The 23,291-nt window shown below is 40.2% G+C and overlaps 1 protein-coding gene across 2 annotated transcripts in view; it reads right to left on the reverse strand.

Moving 5' to 3' along the window:
• Window positions 1-22,724, reverse strand: part of COLQ (collagen like tail subunit of asymmetric acetylcholinesterase) — a 37,395-nt gene extending 14,671 nt beyond the window's left edge. The window contains exons 1-10 of one of the 2 annotated variants that reach the window (XM_071560116.1): window positions 22,619-22,724; window positions 12,005-12,117; window positions 10,094-10,195; window positions 7,245-7,289; window positions 6,449-6,475; window positions 4,995-5,066; window positions 2,610-2,672; window positions 1,562-1,588; window positions 898-942; window positions 113-148 (exon numbers count right to left, since the gene is read on the reverse strand). In XM_071560116.1, the coding sequence (XP_071416217.1) occupies window positions 113-148; window positions 898-942; window positions 1,562-1,588; window positions 2,610-2,672; window positions 4,995-5,066; window positions 6,449-6,475; window positions 7,245-7,289; window positions 10,094-10,195; window positions 12,005-12,117; window positions 22,619-22,724 (636 nt within the window). The remainder of the gene's footprint in view (window positions 1-112; window positions 149-897; window positions 943-1,561; window positions 1,589-2,609; window positions 2,673-4,994; window positions 5,067-6,448; window positions 6,476-7,244; window positions 7,290-10,093; window positions 10,196-12,004; window positions 12,118-22,618) is intronic. The other variant, XM_071560117.1, reaches the window with a different exon arrangement.
• Between the last annotated feature and the right edge of the window lie 567 nt (window positions 22,725-23,291).

Here is a 23,291-nt window from a genome sequence, read left to right on the forward strand (position 1 = left end):
AGCAGTGTTGGTCACTGAGTCAAGCCAAGACCATTCCAGGAAGTCCCTGAAGTCACTGGCTGACCCTATGTCAGCATTTAACACAACTCCCCAACACGTCATACCCACTTACTTTTTGTCCCAGCATTCCAGGGAAGCCTATTTCTCCCTACAAAGTCAAAGGAGAAAAATAATCAGAAAAGGTGATCTTTGACAAAGCAGCACCTTCCTTGGAAGGAAGAAAAACAAGTGCCATGTATGGATATCAATTAAAATACTCTGCACTGACTCAGTACTGCAGGTGATTCAATAGGTGGAGAATTATAAGCAAAATTTTACTATAAAGCCCCTTGTATGGTAATGGTTATGCCACTCCTCTGTCTAATTCTCCATTTTCCTGCTTCTGTTCTGGCAAAAACATCCTGATTATGCTTTTATCTGCAGGCAACCCTGCTACCTGGACAACTCCCAGAGCCTGCCTTTGGGGATGCCATTTCTCCATTTGCATCAAAAGCAGCTTACTTTTCCTTTCTTAGTTAAAAGAACCTCCAAGACATGAATCTCTCCTCCTCTTTCTCTCCCAGTACTATCATATCACCAGCTAAAAGCATTTTGGCAAGCTGCCCTGGTTTTGGAGTGCACAGGCCAAGAGAGACTGAGGTTACCTCCAGGGAAATCCCCTTCTGACTCATCAACCCCCACACACTCACTGGTGCCAGGGGGCACATAGACATGGAGTCTGTCCCACCAGCCTCACATTAGATGGGGCCACTGCTTTCCCTCACCACTCCTGCCCTCCTAAGAAGATGCTTCCAGGCTCCATTCCTCCATGCCACTCGTGTTTTTGCTGTCAGAAGTACATTGCTCTTCAAGTGCACATTCAGTTGAAGATCACAGCCACCTGGAAAAGAAAATTACCTGGTCTCCTTTGACTCCTTTGTCACCCCTATCACCTCTGGATCCCTGGAGAGAGATAGCAAGGCAACAACAGCTTCATTACTATCATTTCATGAAGAAGCAAGAAATCTTTCTCAAACACAGCATGATATTTGAAGTCAGAAAAGAGTAATATTTTCAGTGCGAGGTATATGGTTCATTATTAACATTATTACAGAATTAAGAGCAAGGCCTGTAGGAACAGGGAATAATTCTTCCAGATAATTACTTTCAATATATGCTTTCCTGGATGTAATATTTCCACACTTCACTCTTTTCTCCAGTGGGCTTCATTCCCCAGTTCAGGTCCCACAGTCACGTCCTACAGTGAGAACTGTCTCCATACCAAAGCATGTATCACCTAACTGAACCAGATCAACAATTAAGGATTATTATACCCATTCTGTAGGTGGGGAACCTGTGGTGAGGTTCACCGTAGCAACCTGTTCACAAGAAGATGGTGCAAAACTCAATTCTTCAGCACCCCAGACCAAGCTACAAGACTGTGCTCCTTCTCTATGCTTGTTTTCATTTCTCAGTGGGACCTTTAGACTTCATAAAAGTTCAATCTCATTTCTATAGTTACTTTTTTTTACGTAACTGTTTCCAAATGTTAAATTGTGCATTATTCTACTGTCACACTGACCTTTTCTCCTCTAGTTCCAGGAAAACCCTAAAGGGAATGATAGATATTTTAATGCTTCTTGCTTTCGAAATCACCCAAGATGTTGGACTTTCAAACTTTGAAGTGAAGAAAAAGAACGAAGCACAAATAATTAATTGCATCAACTTTTAAATGCAAATGAATATTTATAGCTTCTAAAATTCCACTGAAACAGAACTGTGAAATATTAATTAAAGGCACAACTCAGCCCAAAAGCCAATATGAAAAAGCCAGGTAAAGCCAGCAGGTTTGATATTGCTTTAAAACTGAAACAAGGGAAATAAAATGTAACTGGAGTGAATAAAGCATTAGACGCCACAATTAATAAGCTAAAAGCATTTCAGCAATAATCTTCCTGTTCTGTTTTGTTTGGCTGGTTTTTATTGGTTTTTTCCCCCATGGAATATCCTTAAGTTATACTTAAGCAATCTAATGTGATCATTAATATAAAACTAATCTTTCTCTTAGAGGAACATACAGTAAATAATGGTGTTCAGGCTTTTCCAGTCCTTTATTTGAATAAAGTGATTACATAGGTTTTTTTCAAGTACCTTAAAATGTTGCGGCTTAAATTTTTAAAGGCAGAGTCTATGCTATAGACAATAACGTGCAGATACTGGAACATCCAGACCAAATTGTGCTTCTATCCATCTGTCAATATGTATGCATAGTTTTATAGAGGACCAAAATGGTCTCCACAGTCTTATTAGGTGGGTGGAAAACATTGCAGACATGATTTAATGCTGCAGATATGCTTAAGAACTTTACTTTTCTAGTGTGATACAATTATATGTGAGTTCACTTTTAAAGTTAATTGCAATAATTTATACCAAAGCATTTTTAGGCAAAGCCAAATACACAGCCAAGCTCAACCAGACAACATAACCTTGCTTGATGTAGAATATATCTTTTTAGCTGTATTAGAAAAGACTTATATTGATAAATGCTTTCCAGCAAATCCATGAGGGAAGCAGCTGTCAGCAGAGCATTAGAAACCAATGTCTGAAAATGCAGCATTTGGTTAACAAACCTTGGAGCCCATTGGTCCTCTTGTACCTGGCAATCCCATCACACCCAACTCTCCCTTTTCACCCTAAAGGGGTCAATAAAGACAGTTATTGATTGTGGCTTTCTGATGACATTATATTTGAATGTCTTTCAGTTTAGGTTTTATGTCAAATAGTTGAGATAAGCCTGACCTTGGTGTACTATTGTAGACAGAGGTCTATATTGCAATTGTATTCTGCCTCAGCCCTCACATGTTGTCTTACTCTTCTGTTTACATTTTCTTGTGTGTGTGACTCATGCTCTAGTTTTGCCAGATGTCACTAAAGGACATGCCAGTAAACCACCATCAGCAGCACATCCTTTTCTGCATGAGAGTGCATTGTCTGTACCTGGCATCACTGCCACTGAGTAGCAGGTAAGAAAGGTATTTTGCTGCATGCCTTAGGGCTTGGGGAGGCATAGTGACTATTTCTATTATAGTTCTGAGACATCATGTGCTGTACAGTCATTTGGAGCCAGTAAATCATGAAAAAACTTTACAGCAACTTCTCTGGCTGCTGTCAGCTAATTATATCTGGCATGAAATACAGAGTAGACCCCTAGACATGCATCAGCAGAGTATAACTGGCTCTCATTCTCCTTTGGCTTTCACTGTTCTAGGAATGGAAAGGATTTTCACAGTGGCTGCTGCCACTGGAGAAGTTCAGAAAAGAAGAAACAAAGTAGGAGGAATAAAGACTGAACTAAGATTGTGTCAAAGAAAGAGAAGGCAAGGAAGGTGATTCAGCTGAAGAAACAGCAAATATCCACAGAGGTGAATATGAGGAAAAAAAAGCCAAACAGCAGCATACTGGAGATTTACAGCAAGAAGACAAAGTAGCAAATGTCTGTGGTGAAGATACCAGAAATTTGAGATTATCAGATTGGGAGAAAGGAAGGAGACACAACCAACTGAAGAGAGCACAGAGATCAGCTTGACTATATTCAGCTGGAGCCTTTGTTGACAGGCAGGAAATCGAAATTTATGAAGACCAAAAGGAATGAAACTGTGAACCTGTCTAAAGAACAGAGGAGGCCAATATCAAATGAGACAATAAAAGCAGAAATATTGGAATCAAACAGCAAGTAGGACTTACAGTTACCATATAGAAAAAAGTATTACCATTGTGTGTTGCCTTTAGCAGTGTGATGAACAAGCATAGAAATAGACAGAAGAGATTAAATCAAAATTATGAAGACGACATAAATAAAACTAAAGCCTATATAAGGAAAAGACCAAGTGAACTAGTTTTCTGTCTACTTTGCTCTCTTTCATCACTAGGACTATGAAGTTAGTTGAACCTTCCCTCTGCCCTCACTGTTTCCGCTGTGGAAAATCATAGCACACAATGCATTTGAGAGGGACATCATTTTGCTCCCAAAGTTCAAAGTGAACATTGATTTAACTACATACTCTCGTTGCTTGCCTATATTCCCACATACTATAATATGATGTTCTTCATCTAAAATAGCTGTAAAGATTTTGAAAGTTTGCTTTCAGATGTGGCTTGAATTCAGAAGTCATCTACTATTATTCTTGAAGTATCAAGAGCTACCACAGCACATCCTCTGAAGTGGGGGCATCAACATTCACAAAGCAAATGAACAGTCAAAGATTTACTGGAAAATGCAGCTTCAAACTAAGGATTGTGTGCAGCCCTTTAGCCTAATGCACACTGGATTGAAGAAAAGAAAATTTCCTCAGAAGTTCCACTAGAAACTCCATACACTGTGGCTCCTGTGAACAGCTGTACGTTTTCACGTAAGTACTCACTAAAGGACTGGCCCGAAGCTTTCCTATAATAAATGCAGACGAAGCAGCCACTCTGCAGTAGCAAAGTGGGTCCCGTCATTTCTTTTGCTGTTGGTTAATAAAAATAACAGGAATGAATGTTTATTTTTATAGGAATGAACCTCAAAGATGTGATGAGCAATCCTCATGGTTTGTAAACTCTTTCCCCTGACATCAGCCAGGTATTTTCCCACTGATCACATGGGATGACAGAATACCTTCAGGCAAAGGGATCATCATAAAGAATAGTTATAAAGATGATGACCAGCTTAGAAACACTGATATGTGTGTTTGTGAGACACCAGTGGCTATAAATTAGTCTTTATTAAGTTGCTTTTCAATTTCCCTTTCACATGTTTAACTAATGTAGGAAATGCTACAGGGGGTGGGGCTGAAGGTGGAGTAACCCAATACTAGACTGGGCAGGATACTGTAAGAAATGGGACAAGCACAGTGGTTTTGCACTGCTACATCTTCCCAGCCTCCAGCAGGTAGTTGTTCAGAGGCTTCCCAAGATAACTGTTCTGTTCAGATCATGATGTTGAACAGGTTTTTCCATGTGAATTTTAGTCTTACCTTCGGTCCCACAGGTCCAGGCCATCCTACCGGTCCTGGCATCCCAGGGACACCTGGAGGACCAGGTCTACCCTTGAACAGAAAACATTGATTACAATGATTCATAGAACATCATTCCTACACACTCTGCTGCAGACAGGAGATAACCTGCATGTAATTATAGCCTTACAAATCCAATTTATGTTAAGAGTGGAACCAAACCTTTAACAATTATTACTATTGTTCTTATTCTGAACATTCCTATATCACCAGCTATAACTGCTCTTTATTAACTTCTATATGGCTAGCAATAACTACACACATACATACAGTTATTTATCTGTTTTAATCACTGCCCATAAACCACTCTTTGAATATCTCCTAAAATGCTGCAGTTCTGTTCCATTCCACTGTATCACACCACGTGACAATATGATCTTAAAAATGCTGTCATGACATTCGGGGCCAAGAGTAAACTCTCACAGCCCAGACAGTTTTTAGCAAGAGTTACATTGTTTTATTTGCAGCCTGAGTGACTGAGAGTTCTCTTTTGGAACTTAGTAGTTTTTGTCAGAAGAGTAGGTATTGGTGTACTATGGTTAAGGTTTGCACTTTCTTGTAAATTGGTGGGTTACTCTCTCTAGGTCATTACTGTTTTGAACCCTTGAATTTATATAAATAATATTTTGTTTACTCTAGGCCATTTTCAAATAGATTAAAGAAAATGGCCTCTTCCATTTCTGTGGTTTATATTTATTTGAATTACTGTTTGGTAGCTGGTGTATATTATTAGAAAGGTGTTAAAATCTTTGGTATATTATTAGAACGGTAGTTCTTTTCCTGGTTAGTGACTACCTTCAGCATATCTCTGGTTTCATCCTGCATTTCTGTCTTCTCTTAAAGTTAATTACATTAAATGGATGTACTTAGTGACTGAGATAACATATTCTGTTTCATCACATGTAGGGACACATACTTTTGACAATGTATCACAGCTCATATGTCACCAAACATAGGATTGCAATCAGCATATTGCATTGGTGCCAAAACTCTGGAATTGTAATCATTAATGGTTATTCCTCCTTCAGGGTATCTAACTGAGCCCTGCTTAGACTTTGGAGAAGAAAAAAGTTTGATTTTGCTTTGGGCTCTTTATTTTAATACACCGTTTATGATAGCTCCCATATTCTGCTTCTTCTGTCTACAGAGACATAGTTCAGGTAATTTCCCACTCTGTTTGACTTGTCTCCATATTCTCACCGAGGGAATTTGTCCAATTCGAACCAGCTGGGGCAGCTCTCCAGCCCTGCCCCTGGAGTTCCCTGCCATCCACCCTGGGTACTAGTCAGAGCAGCACAAATAGCTTTAACCTCAACATTAGCTAATTTTTAATCAACTGTTGCCTGCACCCCTCTCTGGCAGCTGTCATCTATCAACTATTCAGTGGACTTCTAAGACAGCACCTTTGTTCATACCTTTCTTCCTGGCCTGCCAATTTCCCCCTGCCAGAAAAAGGAAAATGTTAGTCTTATACCCTCCACATGAAGTACAGTGGCTCATAAGTCAATGCATCAATGCATTTATATTAAAGACAAACACACAAACAAACAACAACACCCCCTCCCATCTCACATATCACCCCCCCCACCCCCCCGCCCCCACCCCCTGCCAAAACACTGGGAATATCTTTGTGCTCAAGACTTTGCTTACAGAGGTAAAATGACAAGAATTACTGTATCAGAACTCCTTGGTCTTTCCTGTGTTCTCAGCCCTAAAACTACAGTCATCACTTTGTATAACAAAGCATGTAACTGTGTGCCCAGCTTTAGGTACAAAGTTCTTTAGGCATCATTATGGAGCTGAAAACATAACTAAGCATATAGGCCAGTTTTAACACCTGAGCTGCCCCAAACTTTCACACTGTATGAGCTCTGCTTCTCACATACTCCCAGAGGGTTAGGAAGCTCAAAGGCTTTTGAATCAGTAAGTTTGCTGACTTGTGCACCTGCACTGCTTTCTTAATGCATACCATAAACAGGTGGAGCTATCATAAGAAGCCATGAAAATATCTCAAGACTGAAAAGGAACACTGAAAAATGAAGATTTAAATTACAGCTTTGAAGCAATTCATAGCTTTATATTCAAATTAAAGCAAAACCCCCCATTCATAAGGCTCACTGTTCACTAAACAGACAAGGAAAAAAGTGAACACCCTCCCCTCTTTCTTTGTCCCTGAAAAACATACCAAGCTCCACAACAATAGACACTTACCTTCTCCCCTTTTGGTCCCATTATACCAGGAATTCCTTGTGGACCCTACGAAGAAAAGTGAATGCTAATAATAAATTGCATTAGTAAGGAAGCACTGCTGGCTGTCTTCCCTTAGCCCTTGACCCTATAGGTGTTTCCTGGGAACAGTGTGAACCCATAAGTCTGAGGTGTTGGGTGACATGTTTGAATGTGGCCTCTAAATACCAGGTCTGTGTCACTCCTGAACGCCAGGCAGGAGAGTTGGACTGACATGGGAAGCCCAGGGCACCTCATAGATGAAGAGGACCAGCAAGAAAAACAAGCCTGGGGCAAAGGAAAGATGAGAAGTTATCACAGTCCTGAAGAATTAGCAACAACAAAGACCCAGAGACACCACATCAGCTGTCAAAGGAGGTCAACCAAAGGGGTGGTAAAGGAAGTAGCATAAAAAATGCAGTCTCTGCAGGGTGGGATGGATAGGTAGGATTGCCACCACTTTTAAATCCTGAACATATTTCTTTCTCTCAAATGAGGCTGATTCTTCTGTCAGGAGACTTCTTAATCCAGGGAGACCTTGAACTCTGTCTCAAAAAAAAAATTCAGAAAAACAGTTCTGTTTTTAGAATGCTTCAGTTCAGAGACCACCTTTTATTTTTGAATGACTAAGGAAAAAAATCCCACAAGCCTGCATCAGAGAAGCATTAGATTCACAATAAAAATCACTCACTCCAAGTTTGGGTTCTGGCTGTCATACTGTCCAAAATGTAATGCAAATTGTACAAGAATAGGAGCAAAATGTACCATCAAATGCAAATTCCTCCAACTATTTTAGTCAGTAGAGTTATTTTACATTTTCAGTAGTATAAATCAGAATGTACCCTATTAGAGTCAGAGACAAATTTTACCTTATTCCTTCCATTTTACCTTAGGCTAAACATGGGAGAAATTATACTCTGAGTTATGTCATTATAAATCTAATTCTCCTTCTTATGAAAAACTGTTAAAATTCAGCTGTGAGTCAACAGTATGAGCTTTTGCAACACCTCTGAAGGCCATGAAAGCTACAGCAGAAAAGAATTCAGAAGTACTTAGCAAATGTCTTTTTGTAATGGTAGTATTCTTTTCAGGCATCCATTGTCCCAAATGTATTGCCCAGAGGACAGCTGGATCTAACAGTGTCCCTTTACAAGACACAGTCCTGTAATTTATAATTAAAAATTCCAAAGCCATGTTATACCCACTCTTACTGTCTGCTGTTGTGCTAAAGTCTGCCAGTCTGCTCTATTTAAAAATGTTCTTAGAGGCATCATAGGTCATTTGGTTGCAAGATAAATATTATTTATAGCAAGTGATGTTGTAAAACAATAGAATTAACATCCCTGTTCTTCCAGTTTAAGACAGGGACAGTATTAAGAGAATATTAAAAAAAAAAAAGACAGTCTAGCAAAGACTGAAATAAGAACTGCTTCTTTCACATATATGGTGGCTCTGGATCATGGCCAGCCACACTACAAGGCTGTTTCATAATGCAGAGACTACTTTTCTTAATACAGGACTGGAGAAACACTTCCCATCGCTTCTTGCTGCACCTCGCCATTTCTCATGCTAAATGCACCTGCCTTATCCTGCATGTCAGCAAAGACAAAATGGGAGAACAAGAAAGACAAGGTTCTTGGGGCATTCAAACTAGATGACCTTTAAGATCTCTCCCAACCCAAACCATTCAATGATTCTATGAAAAGAAAACTTTGTGGCTTTCACCTTGCAACTTTTAGGCTACTTACAAATACCTTCTGAACTACTGACTTCAAAATAATTAAAGATAAGCTTTTTGATGCATAACTGAAACTTTACTTTGATGTACTGTCCATAATTTTTAAGTAGTATTTGGGTGCTTGTTAAAATCTCAGGCTGCCAAAGCCTCAGTCACAGCCTTGCTGCAGCAAAGGCCCCATGCCATGTCTGCTATTAGCTGTATTGTAATGAACTGGCACCCAAGGGCCTTGAGGAAAATCACTGTCCCAAAGAACCAGGCACAGCACATAGATTGGGACTGCCTGTGCCCCAGGAGAAACTGGGATTTTCATAAAAACCTTCCCCCTAAAGGTGGTCTGTTTTCTCAGAAGATGGGCAGGTTGGATAGGGCTCTGAGCAACCTGACCTAGTTGAAAATGTCCTGTTTATTAGAGGGGGATGTTGGACTGGTTGACCTTTAAAGGCCCCTTCCAACTATACCTATTCTGTGATTCTAAGATTTCTGACCTTCCTCTGAAGATTTCTGAAAGTATAAATTTGAGAAAATGAGGTGTCAGGTCAAAAAGACTAGTCCAAGGTTATCCAGCAAGTCTGAGACAGAGATGTTGCCGATCAAGCTAGGAGATCCCTTACCTCCTGAAACCCACCCGACTTCCCTGCTGAAGCCCCTCCTTGTCTCTGCTGTTTACTGCAGGTATTTGCCTTCTCAGGGATGCACTCCCCTAACATTCCAGTCCACTGCATCTCTTGTGCATCCACCCCACAGGCTCTTGTCCACACATGAAAGGACAACAGAGTCTAAAGCAAAGAAAAAACTGACCAAGAGCCTCTGAAAGGAGTGATGACACCTCCAGGATTTTTGATGGGTGTTACCCACTGTAAAACTTCACAAAAACGAAGGGTGAGCTTGAAATAGACTGGAGTATGCAAGGCAGGGGTGAGAACACAGGGTAAAAAGCCTACATGATTTATGCAGAGTCATATCAAAATGAAATAAGCCAAAGGTTGGTATGTTCATTAAGTTGTAAAAAGCATTTCCAAATGTTTCATAGCTTTATAAGGATCTTGGAGAATGTGAGAGAATGATGTGGTTTAATCACAAATGCATCACTCACCTGGGGGCCAGGAGGCCCTGCAGGACAGTGTGATTCAGACAGAGAGGAAGCCTGTATTATCTGGAGCTCATGGCACAGCTCTTCCATATCCACATCAAGCAGCTTCTACCAAACATAAAACATATGAGTGAACGTGTAGCCACACAGAGCCTGTTGGAGAAACCCATAAAAATCCAGCCACCACATACTACAGTCTCAAGAGTTTATTCACTCCCTTAGGAAGAACCCTAGGGTTTGTCAGAAGGTTCTCTTCATGAATATTTGAACATTAGCACTTCAGCATAGCATCCTGTCCCACAGCTCCTCCTCCTCTCCCTGCTCCTCCTCCTCTGAGAGGCACATCGCAGCTGGGCTGCGCGTACACCTCTGAGCCAGAGTGGGACCCTGGCCTATTCTTAGGGCTGACCCTGCTCTCTCTGTCCCACTTTGCAAGTAGCAGCTCCTCTCCAAGAATAGTGTCTTTGCTCTAATAATAGAGATTACACTCAGGGAGGGCATAGGCAGCATGAACTTTGCTCCAGAAGATAATAACCCACAGACATTCATTCACTGCAGATCAGAGCTGATGCCTTAAATGATGAATGGATGTCTGATCTTTTAACTTCAAAATTAAACTTTCATGAGTAAAATGCCTTATTTATGTCTTGTGACAAAAGTGATCTTCCCTGGAAACACATGAACACTGAGCCAGAAACAGTGGATTAACACAACCGATCTTCAGCTTCCACGTGAAAGGCCACTCCAGAAAAGCTCTGACTACAGACTCCAAAGCACAAACTGCTCATAGTCAATTCACACGGCTTCCATCCTGCTCACAACTACTTTGTTTTATGTCATGTTTTTATGGGGGAGATGCTGTGAAGGGTGATTTTATGCTCAGGTTACCCTCTGGGCTGCTTGCAGAAATCTCAAGAGACCTGGTCCCAGCCTGATCCTCACTGAAGGAGTACACCACATTTCTAGAGAGATCTTGTCTCTGGGTCTCCTTTCTGTGGAAATCAAGGCACAGGCAGGGGAGGTGATGAGACAAGCAGAGGCAACCATATTCTCTGGAGAGAATAGCACCCTAAATTCAATTCTGATCTCTCTAAAGGCAGTGGAGGATTTTACACTGTGCTTTTTCTTGGGTTAGTTCTTGTCAGATCTTACTAATCATTATTTACATAACGCTAGCAGTAATTGCAGTATTTGTATGTGGTGCATGGATAGTAGAATTAAGAATAGGAATTACTGAGAGGGCATAAAAAAAATCTTAAAAATTGGAATGGAAGATATATTGGAGTTAACAGACCCTGTCAGTAAGAGTCATTGGGCAAACTGCTATATTATGTATCCATTGTGTCCTGTACATTGGATATGTTATGGACATGTGTCACACAGAGCAGATTTGTGCATAGGTGGGTAAGTGAAACTCCATTATCAGCAACTCACACATATCTGTCTTACTGCAAACTGAAATGCTGGGAATAGATTTCATAACAGGATTTCAGGACCTTCATTTCACCTACTGGGTAAGGCAAATGTGATGCAAAACAGGAAATATATGTAATCTACACCCTGAAATCATTGGGCAGAATAGTAAATTTCCTTTCTGTCCTTACTTGATTTATTGCATTGCCATTTCCTTTAGTTCAGGATTGCCTTATTCTAAGAAAGTCCCAAAATAGAGCAGGGAAAACACATTAAGTTAATTGAATTAACTGCCTGAACAAACCCAGCCTTATTCCTTGATCTATTTGAAATTTACTTAAAGCTTCAGTCTGGGATGTTGATTGTCCTAACAGAGCCATAACATCAGAGCCAGGAGGGTTTGCTGAATGACACCACAAAGCAATGCTTGAGAGGATGCTTCAGTCTTTGTCATACATTAAAAGTCATGTGAAAGCAGAGAGTCTTTTAGGCCGGACTTACAGTGCTCCAGCTGTGTCTGAAGAACGGTGGTGGGAACATGGGTGGTGGAGGAGGGCCGAGGAGGCAGCGCGCTCTGCAGTTGAGCTGTTTCTTCTGTTCCAAACAAGGGAGATCTGTTCAATACAAACACTCATCTGTTTTCTTGAACAGCACAAACATTTGACAGAATAAGAGAAGTTTCCAATCCTCAGGATATTCCTCAATCCTATGTGCACTGATTGCAACCCCATAATCCAAGCAGGGATTTAAAAAACTGGGTGGACCCTTAGGTCTGTAAGTTCCTTCTCATGCTGAAGGCTATTCAGAGTTTTAAGCTCTTAATGTAGCTCTGACACAGGCTGATTTTGGAAAAATTCAGATAGGCAACATTAGAAAATAAATCAAATATTTATTGTTTTCTGTCTCCTCTGTTCCAAAAGTGTATCAGAAATAGCCTCTTCTGGTCCCTGCTACAGCCTGTGTGCTGTAATAGGGAAGCACTTGTGCTGTTGCCCCCCAGACTTCCCCAAGAACTGAACCACTTTAGGCACTTCTGTGGGAAGTGGGAAGTAGAAAGCTGTTTCACAGCACATTTGCTTTTATTTCCTCTAGGACTGCAACGAGGTCACCTTATTTCTGATTTGTGCATCATCCCTAGGAATAAATATCCTGCAACCCAGACTTAGTTGATGGCTTTGTTTGACAATATATTTAACTTTTTCTAAGAGTTAAACTTCCATCAACTATATAAGAAGCTGTGACCAAAGATTCACAGAGGAATGATATTAAGATGATGTATTTATACAGTGTAGGATATTTTCCTGAATCTATTTACCCCTTGGGAAACACATCTCTAATCAAGGTGGGGGCCTTCTTCAAAGGTTTTGTCAAGGATAGCAAATATTTATTTATGTCTGTTGGCTTCTTCCTCTGGCTAGTGGCAGCTGGAATGGGTGTCTGCAAACTGAGGGGTGGCAGGGAGCCAAATACAGTAGGAAGAAAAGCCTATAGTGAAGTATCTGGTATTAATAGAAAATCTCTAAATTAAGTTTCTGGGAAGACAAACCTGACAAAATTGCTATATTTGTATGCAAATCAATTGCAGGCTGGATATTAGTTACATCTCAAGGCAAGGGAAATTTTCTAAAGGACAGAGATACTTCTAGTTTTTCAAATGGCTCAGAATTTGTGTAATATCAGTTTCACCATCCCACAATAATGGGGATGGCATTTTCTCAATTCTGATGCACAGAAAACCGTTGCCCAGAGGAGTGTGATTCAGCAGCATTCAGCAGCATTCATGTCATCCAGACTTTTTTTTCTCTATCAAGACACTATTATTGATATCTTTGAGAGATGAGTCAATTTAAGTCTGACATGACCTATAATGAAGATGCCTCCTCAGCTTTTCCTCACAAATTTGAAACATAGCCAAAAAATTCAATATATTGTTTCATTTAATCTTTAAATATATACTGAAAATGCCAGTGCCCTTTGAAAAGTAGTAAAGGTTTGAGTCACCTGTCTTCAGCTCTCACAAGCAATAAAATACAAAGATATAAAGAGTTAAGTTTTATATTGGCTTAACCTGGATTTAGTCACTTTTACGCAGCTATAACCAAGTTCTTCAATTTTTAACACAGATACTTATGTGGTTGTCTGAATTTCAGGATTTTATTTGAACAAATTGTATTGTGACTAAGGACCATCTTATTAAAACAATGGAGAGCTCATAATTTAACAGGGTATAAAGTATGATTCTTTTTGTTATTTTAGGCCATGTTCCAATATAATCTTTCTTAGTAATACCTTATTGCATGATCTAGCTAAATTTTAATTAGACTATGGTAATTCAACAAGAATAAGAATATCAAAACTAGTCTGATGGGACTTAGTTGCTAAGAGATCACTACCAGGCACTGTAGAAAAAAGGTTTGCATTACTGCAGATGTACTGCTACTTTAAAAAAAAAATAAAAGGAAAAAAATTTAAGTGCTATTCTTTAAATATTCTGTAAATATAAGATTAAATATAGACATACATCTATAATTCTAATATGATACTTATCATGTCCTCATGAGTGAAGTCCAGTCCTGGGCTATAAAATATCTGGATTTTCCTTCTTAGCAGAAGTCAGCAAATCTGTGGAATAGGCTTTATTGAGAAAAACACCATAGCTAACTAAGTTAGTTAGCCATTGATTTCAGTCTTTATAGTCTTATACCAATACTACTGTAACACAAGTTAGGTTGAAATCCAATTTAGGTTTGCTGGTATAAAGAGTGATAGCATGTACTGATCTCAATGTGGAAATAAGCAAAATCTAACTACAAGTAATAGTAATAGATACTATTACTACAGATACTTGGTAGATGCTAAATACTAGTAGATACTATTATTATATACTAATAGATGCTATTATTATATATTAAGCAATTAGATGCCATCAACTGTATAGATACTACTAAATAAGACAGATATAATTTATATAATGATGAAGATAGTTAGTATTTTGGGGGCTCCATCAGTAACAATGGCTATGTCCTGGAAGGTGTATTGGTCAAGCCACTATTTAAGAGGATGGTCCTGGACCCAAGAACCTCCCACACTCAGGTATGACAGGTGATACGACAGCAGAGGGAGTAAAAAATTGAGTGATTCACAAGACAACTATGGTATGATCTGATCTTCCAGTAAGTACCCTATTTCACTGGTATGGATTTTGTAAGTAACTGTGATAGCCCCAAGAAGTACAACCATTGCAGTATTGCCTTGGTTTCTATCACAAAATGGTTACCTTGGCAGGCTTACTGGCTCTCTGGAAATGCAATGCATATTTTTAGGCTCCAGGTTAGTTTTGTTTGCTAAACAACAGCTTCAGAACAGTGCTGTTCTGTTTTTCCATCAGTGGAAAAAATCTCAGCCCAAGAATAGGACTGTCATAGTTTTCTGTGAAATATGAAGACCCTGCCTACACAGAGCATGTGTTTACATATCTCATATGGAAACTCTTCAACAACTCCAATGTCAAGAATATGTCAACATATTCAATAAACGAAGAAATACAAAATTAAAAACTTCTAGCAAATGTCTAAGAGGCAGTTGCTTACAGAGAACATTAAAATAATCAGCTTTAAAATAGAAAGTATTTACCATTTTCAAATTATTTTTAAGGTCCAGATTATAAATTAATCCAGCTCAAGAAAGTGACTATATAAATCTATAGCTATACTGCCAATGTTGCTTCAGAAACCAACATATTTTAGATTAGCTTTTGAGATATTTCATTTTGTTCCTGCAGACTGCTTGTGACCATAGCTAGAATTTGGGAACTCTTATTCAAGATGGCTAACACAGCCAGAGAGAAGCCTTCACTCAAGCTAAGTCCCCTGGAGGGGGGTTCATATGAGGTCTATCAGGCCTCCCAGAGCTGATCCTAGAGCTGACCTTCAACCCTATGAACCCCCATAGATGCAGCACAGGTACCAGAGAAGTCCTGCCCTGGGTTCAAGTCAGATTTACAGGATTTAATTGAAAAAAAAATCAATAAACAACAAAAATTACTTTTATTCTAAAATCACATAGCTGCCAGCCAAATGCCAGGAGGGAAGGACAAGAAAGGAAAAGGATACTTAATACGTGTTTCCCTTCCTATTTATGACCACACTGATCCAGCAAGCCCTGACGGGAAGCTGAGATGTTATCCAGAGGCTTCTCACCGTGACAGCAGTGCTGGTGGTTTGCCCAGCTTGTGACAGGCAGGACTCTGCTAGAGGGAGCTCTCTGAGAACTGACACCCGATCACAGGTGTTTCTCCCACTTGGGATGGCTGTTAGAATTCATAATAAATGAGCTAGGCAAAATAGCCAGTTAATGAACGTGGGCTTGTCCAGCTGAAACTGAGACTTTCATCTGCTTTGTTGTCATTCATTCAGGCTCCTCTTAACCTTCTTGCAAGGACAGCAGTGTGCCAGTGGCTGCAGCCACTCAGGACCATTCTGTACCTTTACCGAAAGGTGACTAAGGCACTTTTCACTTTTAAGTTAGGGAAGTTTAAGACCTTGTTAGAAGTGTCTTCTGAGAGCCATAAAGGTCAAAATCCCTTATTTACAGAGTAGACGCAGCTATTAAGCTCTCCTTTAAAACCCCATACACATTTCTTTAAAGTATGTTTTATGAAGTTGTGATCCAAAGTGTGCCCTAAGGACATAAGCAGAGTTGGGAACACAGCTTACATCTGGAGCTGGGCTGAACAGTCAGATTAGTGAATAATCTGTGACTCTCAGTACCCTTTTTAACTTTGACCTTATAGCTGATGGTCTAAATATGTCTTTCCCTATAACCCAGACTAAATATGCCAAAGAAACACATCAAGCTTAGGTAATGGTGTCTGCTTGGAGGAGGTGGTAACCCACAAAGTCCCCATGGGAGTTAAAGGATGAGACATGGAGCTGCAGCTCTCCTCTGCTTCTGATTTCCTCTTACCTAAAATGGGTCTTCAGACTCTTCAAGGTACAGAGCAAAATGGATCATAAATTAATTAAATTAATTTCAGAAAATTAAGACATTCAGACAAAACCTTGTACATTTCTTTTCATAGAGTCCTAGGATTGTTTAAGCTAGAAAATACTTCTAAGAATGTCAGGTTCAGCCACTAACCCAACGCAGTCAAGAAAATATCATAAAAATTTGAAAACACTCAATTTTTAATCCCCAGTGTGAATACAAGCCTTGGCAGCAGTAACGTGGACCTTACCAGCTGATGCTCACTCAGAGGCTGTCATAATGAAAATACACAAATAAATGAATGAATAAATAAATAAATAAATAAAATATTTAAAAATCAGTCGATGTTCAAAAAGCTGACCAACAGCACGAACCCTGGCACACTGCCTGGACAGTGAATCTTGGTATTAACCTGGCCAGAGCAGCAAGGACACTCTGTTCTCTATCCCCACCTAACATTTAGCCCACGTCCCTCAGTGTCTCCGAGCAGCCCAGCTGGTGAGTGACAGGCGGCTGCATCTTTGCAGGTCAGTCTTAGAAAACACTGCAGACATGGCAAGACACAGGAAAACAAAGGAGTCTGAGATTCCTAAGCAAAGGAAAGGCCTTTTACTCTATGTATGCAAACATTTCAGACATTTTATCTGTGTATATATGCATATATAAGGACAATTTGTATGCCAGAAGATTACACACTGTTCTCCCAGATTGATTGCAGAAGAAAAATTCTGAGATCAGTACAGAGAGAAGAAGGATTTGCTCATGTTGTCTCTGCATCTCAGTTTCACAAACAATGAAAACTCCCCATAAAATCTGATGGGTGGAATACTTCAGTGGATTATAACATGTCTTATATAAATCCTAGTAACAATAGGGCTGTTCTGTGCAATTTTCTTTCTACTGGCTTCCATTTGCAGAGGTCCAGAGCTCTGGACACTGCTACACAATGTTAAAAACTCCATGTGTTCCCCTCAATTCATGAGAAACTGAGGCACAGAGAAGTTAAAAGAGTCCCTCGAATCTGTGGATAATTAATTATAATATCAGAAACAAAGTTCTGCTCTGGTGAAAAATATCTTATCTCAATCATTTTATGAATCAGACCATAAAACTCAGCTGCTTGTCACACCAGCAATATTAAAAATACCCTGAGTATTAAAGCCTAAGAATTTACTATAATCTGTAGAAGAGCCGGAAACCCTGAAGATTAATGCAAGATGATTGCTGGATCAGCCCTGAAAGACTTGCATGTGTCATTCACTACCACACAGTCTTCTCCCACCTTATCTGTGAGATCAGTAGCAACAAAGCCTAGAGACACCAGTGCCACCCTTCTGCAATTGAAAGACCATAATCTGTTAGTGCTGACATAGATCAAACATGTACTTGACTTTGATGTTCCTTCACCATATGCTCAGACAGTCCCAGACAATCCCTATGAGACTGTAGGTGTTGTTACAAGCTCAGTGAGACCTCAGAGAAAAGCCTCCAAATTCCTCTTTCAAAATTTGTCTAGGTTAATTCCTCATGACTCCCTCACTGCAACAGATTCCCTGCCCAGATGACTTTAATCTCTTGCCTTTCAGAAAAAAAACCCTGCTCTATTGACTTGGGTTTGTAAAAAATCATTAACTTTGTAGTTCTAAGAAACTGAAAAAAAGAATACTTCCCTGGGTAGAAGAATATTTTAGCACTGCCTGCTTTAGATGAAATGTCTCCCTTTGCTTGTGTGCATTCTCCAGGTGCCTGCATTTATCCATATACACTTGCTAGTTCCTGAGAAAAATGTTTAACAGCCTCCTTTCCCCTCAATGTCTCAGTCCTCCTCAGCATTCTTCTCTTCTGTGTTCTCTTCCCAAGGGTCCTTTTACCCTTACAGCTGCATGGCTACAGAAAGCATGTCCCCAGTTTCCTTTCCATTAAAGGGGTGATTCCTTGAAGAACAGGGAAGAAAGAGAACTTCTAGGTGGGGTTCTGTTAATTCCTGTGAGGTTTTTCTTGCTCATTTATTTCTATTTTCCTCAAACACCCCCCCTACCCCCCGCCGTCACCTTTTGCAGGGCTTTCCCTGTTCTATTCTACCTACTAAGCTGCAGCAAGAGATAGATCTCTCAGCTGTGTCCTGGCTGAGTCCTATTATGCATTACAGCTGAACGTGCCCCCTGATTCTGCAATCACACACCATCCCAGCACCAAGAGTCAAAGACTGCAGGGATAAACAGTCCACTGAAACAGCAAACTTCCTTCCATCTAAACACTAAAGATATTTTCTGTAGTTTCAACTCAGATTAGCAGTTTATTTTGCTGCAATCATGCTGCTGTTTCTCCTTTGCCAAAGCAGCCCACCCATGGGAAGTCCCAGTGTGTGACAGGAAACAGACTGTAAAAACTAAGGATGCTAAAATGTGTTCTCTTCCTGTGCAGGGATTTAGTAATACTGACAAATCTGCAAATAAACTGTTTGTACTAGAGGCAGAGGTATACAAACACCTCTGTCTACAAGCACATAGGGACTAAGCTGGCTTTACAGCACTCTAAATTGCTTCTTGGTAGAGCTTCCATCCCTTCACTGAAAACACCTTATTTCAAATAATTTGCTTTTCTGTGCTGGAATTTAAGCCTTCACCTTCCAGTCTGGAAATAACAAAAACCGGGTGTTCACCAGAACATCCAATACCTATGAACTCCAAATAGTGCTATTTTAATTCATGGCAATGGTACAGAATTGAGGAGCTTACTCAGACCAGCTGGGGTCTCCATGCCAGCTGCAGTATTGCTTTCAGCTGAAGTTCCCTTTTGGACTGGTTGCTGCCTATCAGAAACATTCACAGGTTACAGAAAAACCTTTGAATTAGTTACTGCTTCCTTTGCTGGAAAGCCAAGCAAGCACTGCCTCAGTTCCTGTACTGACTTCTGTCCCTGGCAGCTGGACTTCTGCAGCACAAACTACCACCTGAGAAATACTGGCTTTGATTGGGTTGCACATCTAGAGGAGCTTCCACAGTCTCAAGCCGTGCAGCTGCCTTACTGGTAACACAAATGGAAAAAATAAAATAAAATAAAAAAATAAAGAAAGAACTGGCCTCTGATGTAGTCTCAGCTTCCAGTACTTCAGGAGTACAGGTATCAAACCTGGCTTCTCTATTTCAGGATGCCTCTGCCTTTATCACCTCACCACATGAAGCCAACCGAGTCAACCTTTGTATGAAACTGGGGGTAACAGAGGAATACAGGGACTGCATGGTTCTTTTTCAGGCATTTTCTTAAACAAGTGAATATTCATGATATCTGAAGCAATATTTCATTGAAACCTTTCCCTTCATTTCCATTATCACTGAACATTTTTTGACAAGACAAGCATCATGTCATGCAGCAATGCAATAAGCAGGTTAGAAAACCGTTTCCCCTCCTGCATATAAGACTGTACTGTGGAGCTGACAACAAAACAAAAATCCAGATTATTTTTCTTTCCCCAATTATTCTACAAACATTTTCCAATCCTACTGGTTGTTTACCTCTGCCTCCTAATTACTGCTTTGTGAGACGTAAACCTCTTTATTTGTGTCTTGCTATGCAAAGAAGTGTGGACAGAAATAAAAGTACTTTTAGCCCAGAAATTTTAAGACTTGGAAAAGACCCAAATACATTTTTCCAAGTATAGTAAGGACAAGTCATTGCTTAAAAACATCCTCACTGTTAAATGTGATTAGTTTTAGAATTTGCAAGTGCAGTGCTAAAATCCATTCTTTAAATGTGAAATTAGATTCTGGTGCCAGATACAAATAATTTACTCAGCTGACAGTCAGGGAACATTTGAGAAACCAGTGAAAAAACTGAGAATGTAAATAGAATGAATTCACCTTCTGTACCCACTGTGAGATTTCTACCAGAATATACAGAATTTATTGTTGGTTTCTTAGAAGTTTTTTTAAATGCAGATGTAAGCAAAGCACTAAATTAATTATTTTTTATGTAATTTTTCATAGCTGTGATCAGCAACAGCACACAGGTATGTCAGAGCTCCCCAAATTGCATCTCTTGATCTAGCCCTGTGGTTGTGGGATTATGACTGAATCATCTGCCAGCTGTTATTTTTTCCACATGTTATCCAATAACCATTGACAAGGCATTTGTGGCAGAAGCCTCACTAAGAGCTTCTTGGGTATTAAGGTGATTATTGGTGTCTTGGCCAGAAGAGGACAGCGCAGGGCATTGCCATGGAGCAGAGCATGGGGTGGTGATTGGGAACCAGTTCTGACTGGGCTCACACCTTCCCTGAGCCTGCAAACAGCAGCTGTTGGCCTGTGGGGATGGAGGAGGAAAGGGCCATGGATGGCTGCAGCCTCTGCCCAGGGCGCCCCAGGGTCTGTCACAGAGAAGCCCCCAGGGCAGTGCTGTGGAAAATACTCTACTGCAAAGAGCAGACTCTGGCACTTTTCTTCGTGTTTGACTCTTCTACTGTGGTTTCAGCAGAGAATATAGGTCTTTTCTAAGAGGCAGGTTATTTGTTGAACCCTTGGTTTTTAAGAGGATAGTTTGAAAGGCTTCTGCAGACACACAGGTGTGTGTCACAGGAGAAGGCGATGGAAACATCAAATTCTTATTTGTCTGGGTGGCATCTACAAATGTCAAATAAAGTTCTTCAAAATAAGTTTTGAGCTCTAATGACTTATATGTTACTGCAAAGCAATTTGGGGTATAACAGAAAAAATAAATCTTGATGATTCCTGTACCTCAGCATTGACTAATCTCAACATTATGGAAAAAGCATATCCCATTGAAAAGAAATGATAACAAATGGAAGTGCTTTTTAGCATCCTACAAAGTTTAGTGGAAAAAATAGTATCTAAAGGTTGAAACAAATGCATTAAATTGTTATCAAAGTATGTACTTTGAACATTTGTGGCCCTCAGAATCTTCATATTTTAGGATCTTCAAATGAATGGACTGTTCAAAACATTGGGAGTGAAATACAGTGTACTGGCTCTGCACATTTTAAATTACTAAAAAGCCAGAGAAGAGATCATGCATAGTGTTAGAGCTACTTGGCGCAGAAGCCTGTGGTCTCACAGAAGCTTCCCTCTTGATCATCCTTCCCTTGTAAATGCCTTGAACATTACGGCTTTGTGAACACAGCAGAGATGTTAGAGAACAAGAAAGGCTGTGTGCCTTTAGACTCATGTCTAAGGTTAATTTCATGTATAGAATTAAAATATGCATCTTTTGGTCACTGTGAAACTTATGGGCAAGGTCTGTAGGTATAGCTGGCCTTGACCTACAAAGCTCAGTTGAACCATCTCAAATCTGACATTGCAGGAATGCAGGACATTAGTCAGAAGCATCTCTATGGACAGAGTAACAGACTGAAGGTATGAGACAGTGATTTGCCATAAATTGGTGGAAGTTCCTCAAAGAAGAGACCGAGTAAGAGCTCTCACCAGCTTTCCTGTTCCTTCACACAGAACGTGACTTAAGGAAAGTCTTGCTGCTGAAACTGTAAAATCTATTAAGAGGGATTTCCAGTGCCCTGCCTCAGCTGACAACTAATTTGTTTTGTCTTTGCCTAGCAGGGATTTTCCATGCAGTGGATTCTTGTTTGCTATGTAAGTCATTCAGTATTTGTTAGTGTCATAGCCAGAGCCAGATGATGTTTATTCTGCTAACACCGAGTCGGACTACAGCAGCACTCATTGAGGTCAGGGTTTTATTTATAGAAGCAGATATACATTCATTTTCTGCTGTAATCTACCTGAACTCATCCAAAAGAGAAAGAAATATGAAGACATGCAAGTAGTACACTAACTGGGGCAGATCCATGAATTAGCACAGCACCACAGAAGCCAATGGAAAAAAAGCATTTTAGAGAAGCTGAGGATCTTGTCTATTATTTCTCATGGGGAAGGGAAGGGAGGGGTTTAAAACCAGAAAATATAAAGCAAAAAGCAAAACCAATCAAGCAACAAAATGTCCTGGCATGTGGCAAAACAGGTCTGCACTGCAAAACCCCTTCACCAAGATTTGCGATTTGAAGTATTTTTTTTTCCTGTGTTCCCCATCACTAGGAAGTGCGAGAATCCGAGTGTAGAGTGCTCCAAGCAAGGAAAAGTAACAAGACTTAAAGCAATTTACCTGCTGAAATTGAGAAGACATTGTCAGCGTACGCAGTCTGAGATAAAGCAAAGCAGAAGAGCAGCGGCAGGTAAAATCCCCAGACAAGCAGGCTGAGAACCAACATGCTGGCTGTGCTCTGGCAGATTCCAGCTCAGAGGCGCAGGGCTGCCTTGGGGGTGGCTCTGTCTCTACCCTCACTGCCTTGCCTGCTCTGTGCCTCTTCCCTCACTATGGGATGCGTGTGTCTGTATGTGTGTGTACGGCACTCTCTTTCTCTCCCCCCCCTCCCTCCCCGTGCCTTTAGGAAGAAAGAATGCCAACCATTTCCCATTAAATCTTCTCCTTACACTAGACACGGTTATATTTAACTGCTGTGCTGGATCAGTTGCCCCTATTGAGGACATTAGCTGCTAAAACCGGGGCATGGGGGATTCTGGTTTTGCTAACAGAAGCGAAAAGGCACTTTGGATAATAATAATGAGAAGCAGGAATGGCAGAAATTAAAAACTGGGCTATAAACAGCACCCTTCAGTGCAGGCAACCAGACACCAGCATCGAGATGGATAAAATCCCTGATTGATCATCTTCTACAGGTCACTAATTGTCTTAATGAGAGAGATGAGCACTGACCTAACATCTGCTTATCCTGGGTAGCTAGAAGTGCTGCATTCATGTACAGAGTGCACCTTGG

Source organism: Pithys albifrons, chromosome 7 (genome assembly GCF_047495875.1).
Source record: "Pithys albifrons albifrons isolate INPA30051 chromosome 7, PitAlb_v1, whole genome shotgun sequence".
Lineage (NCBI taxonomy): Eukaryota > Metazoa > Chordata > Aves > Passeriformes > Thamnophilidae > Pithys > Pithys albifrons.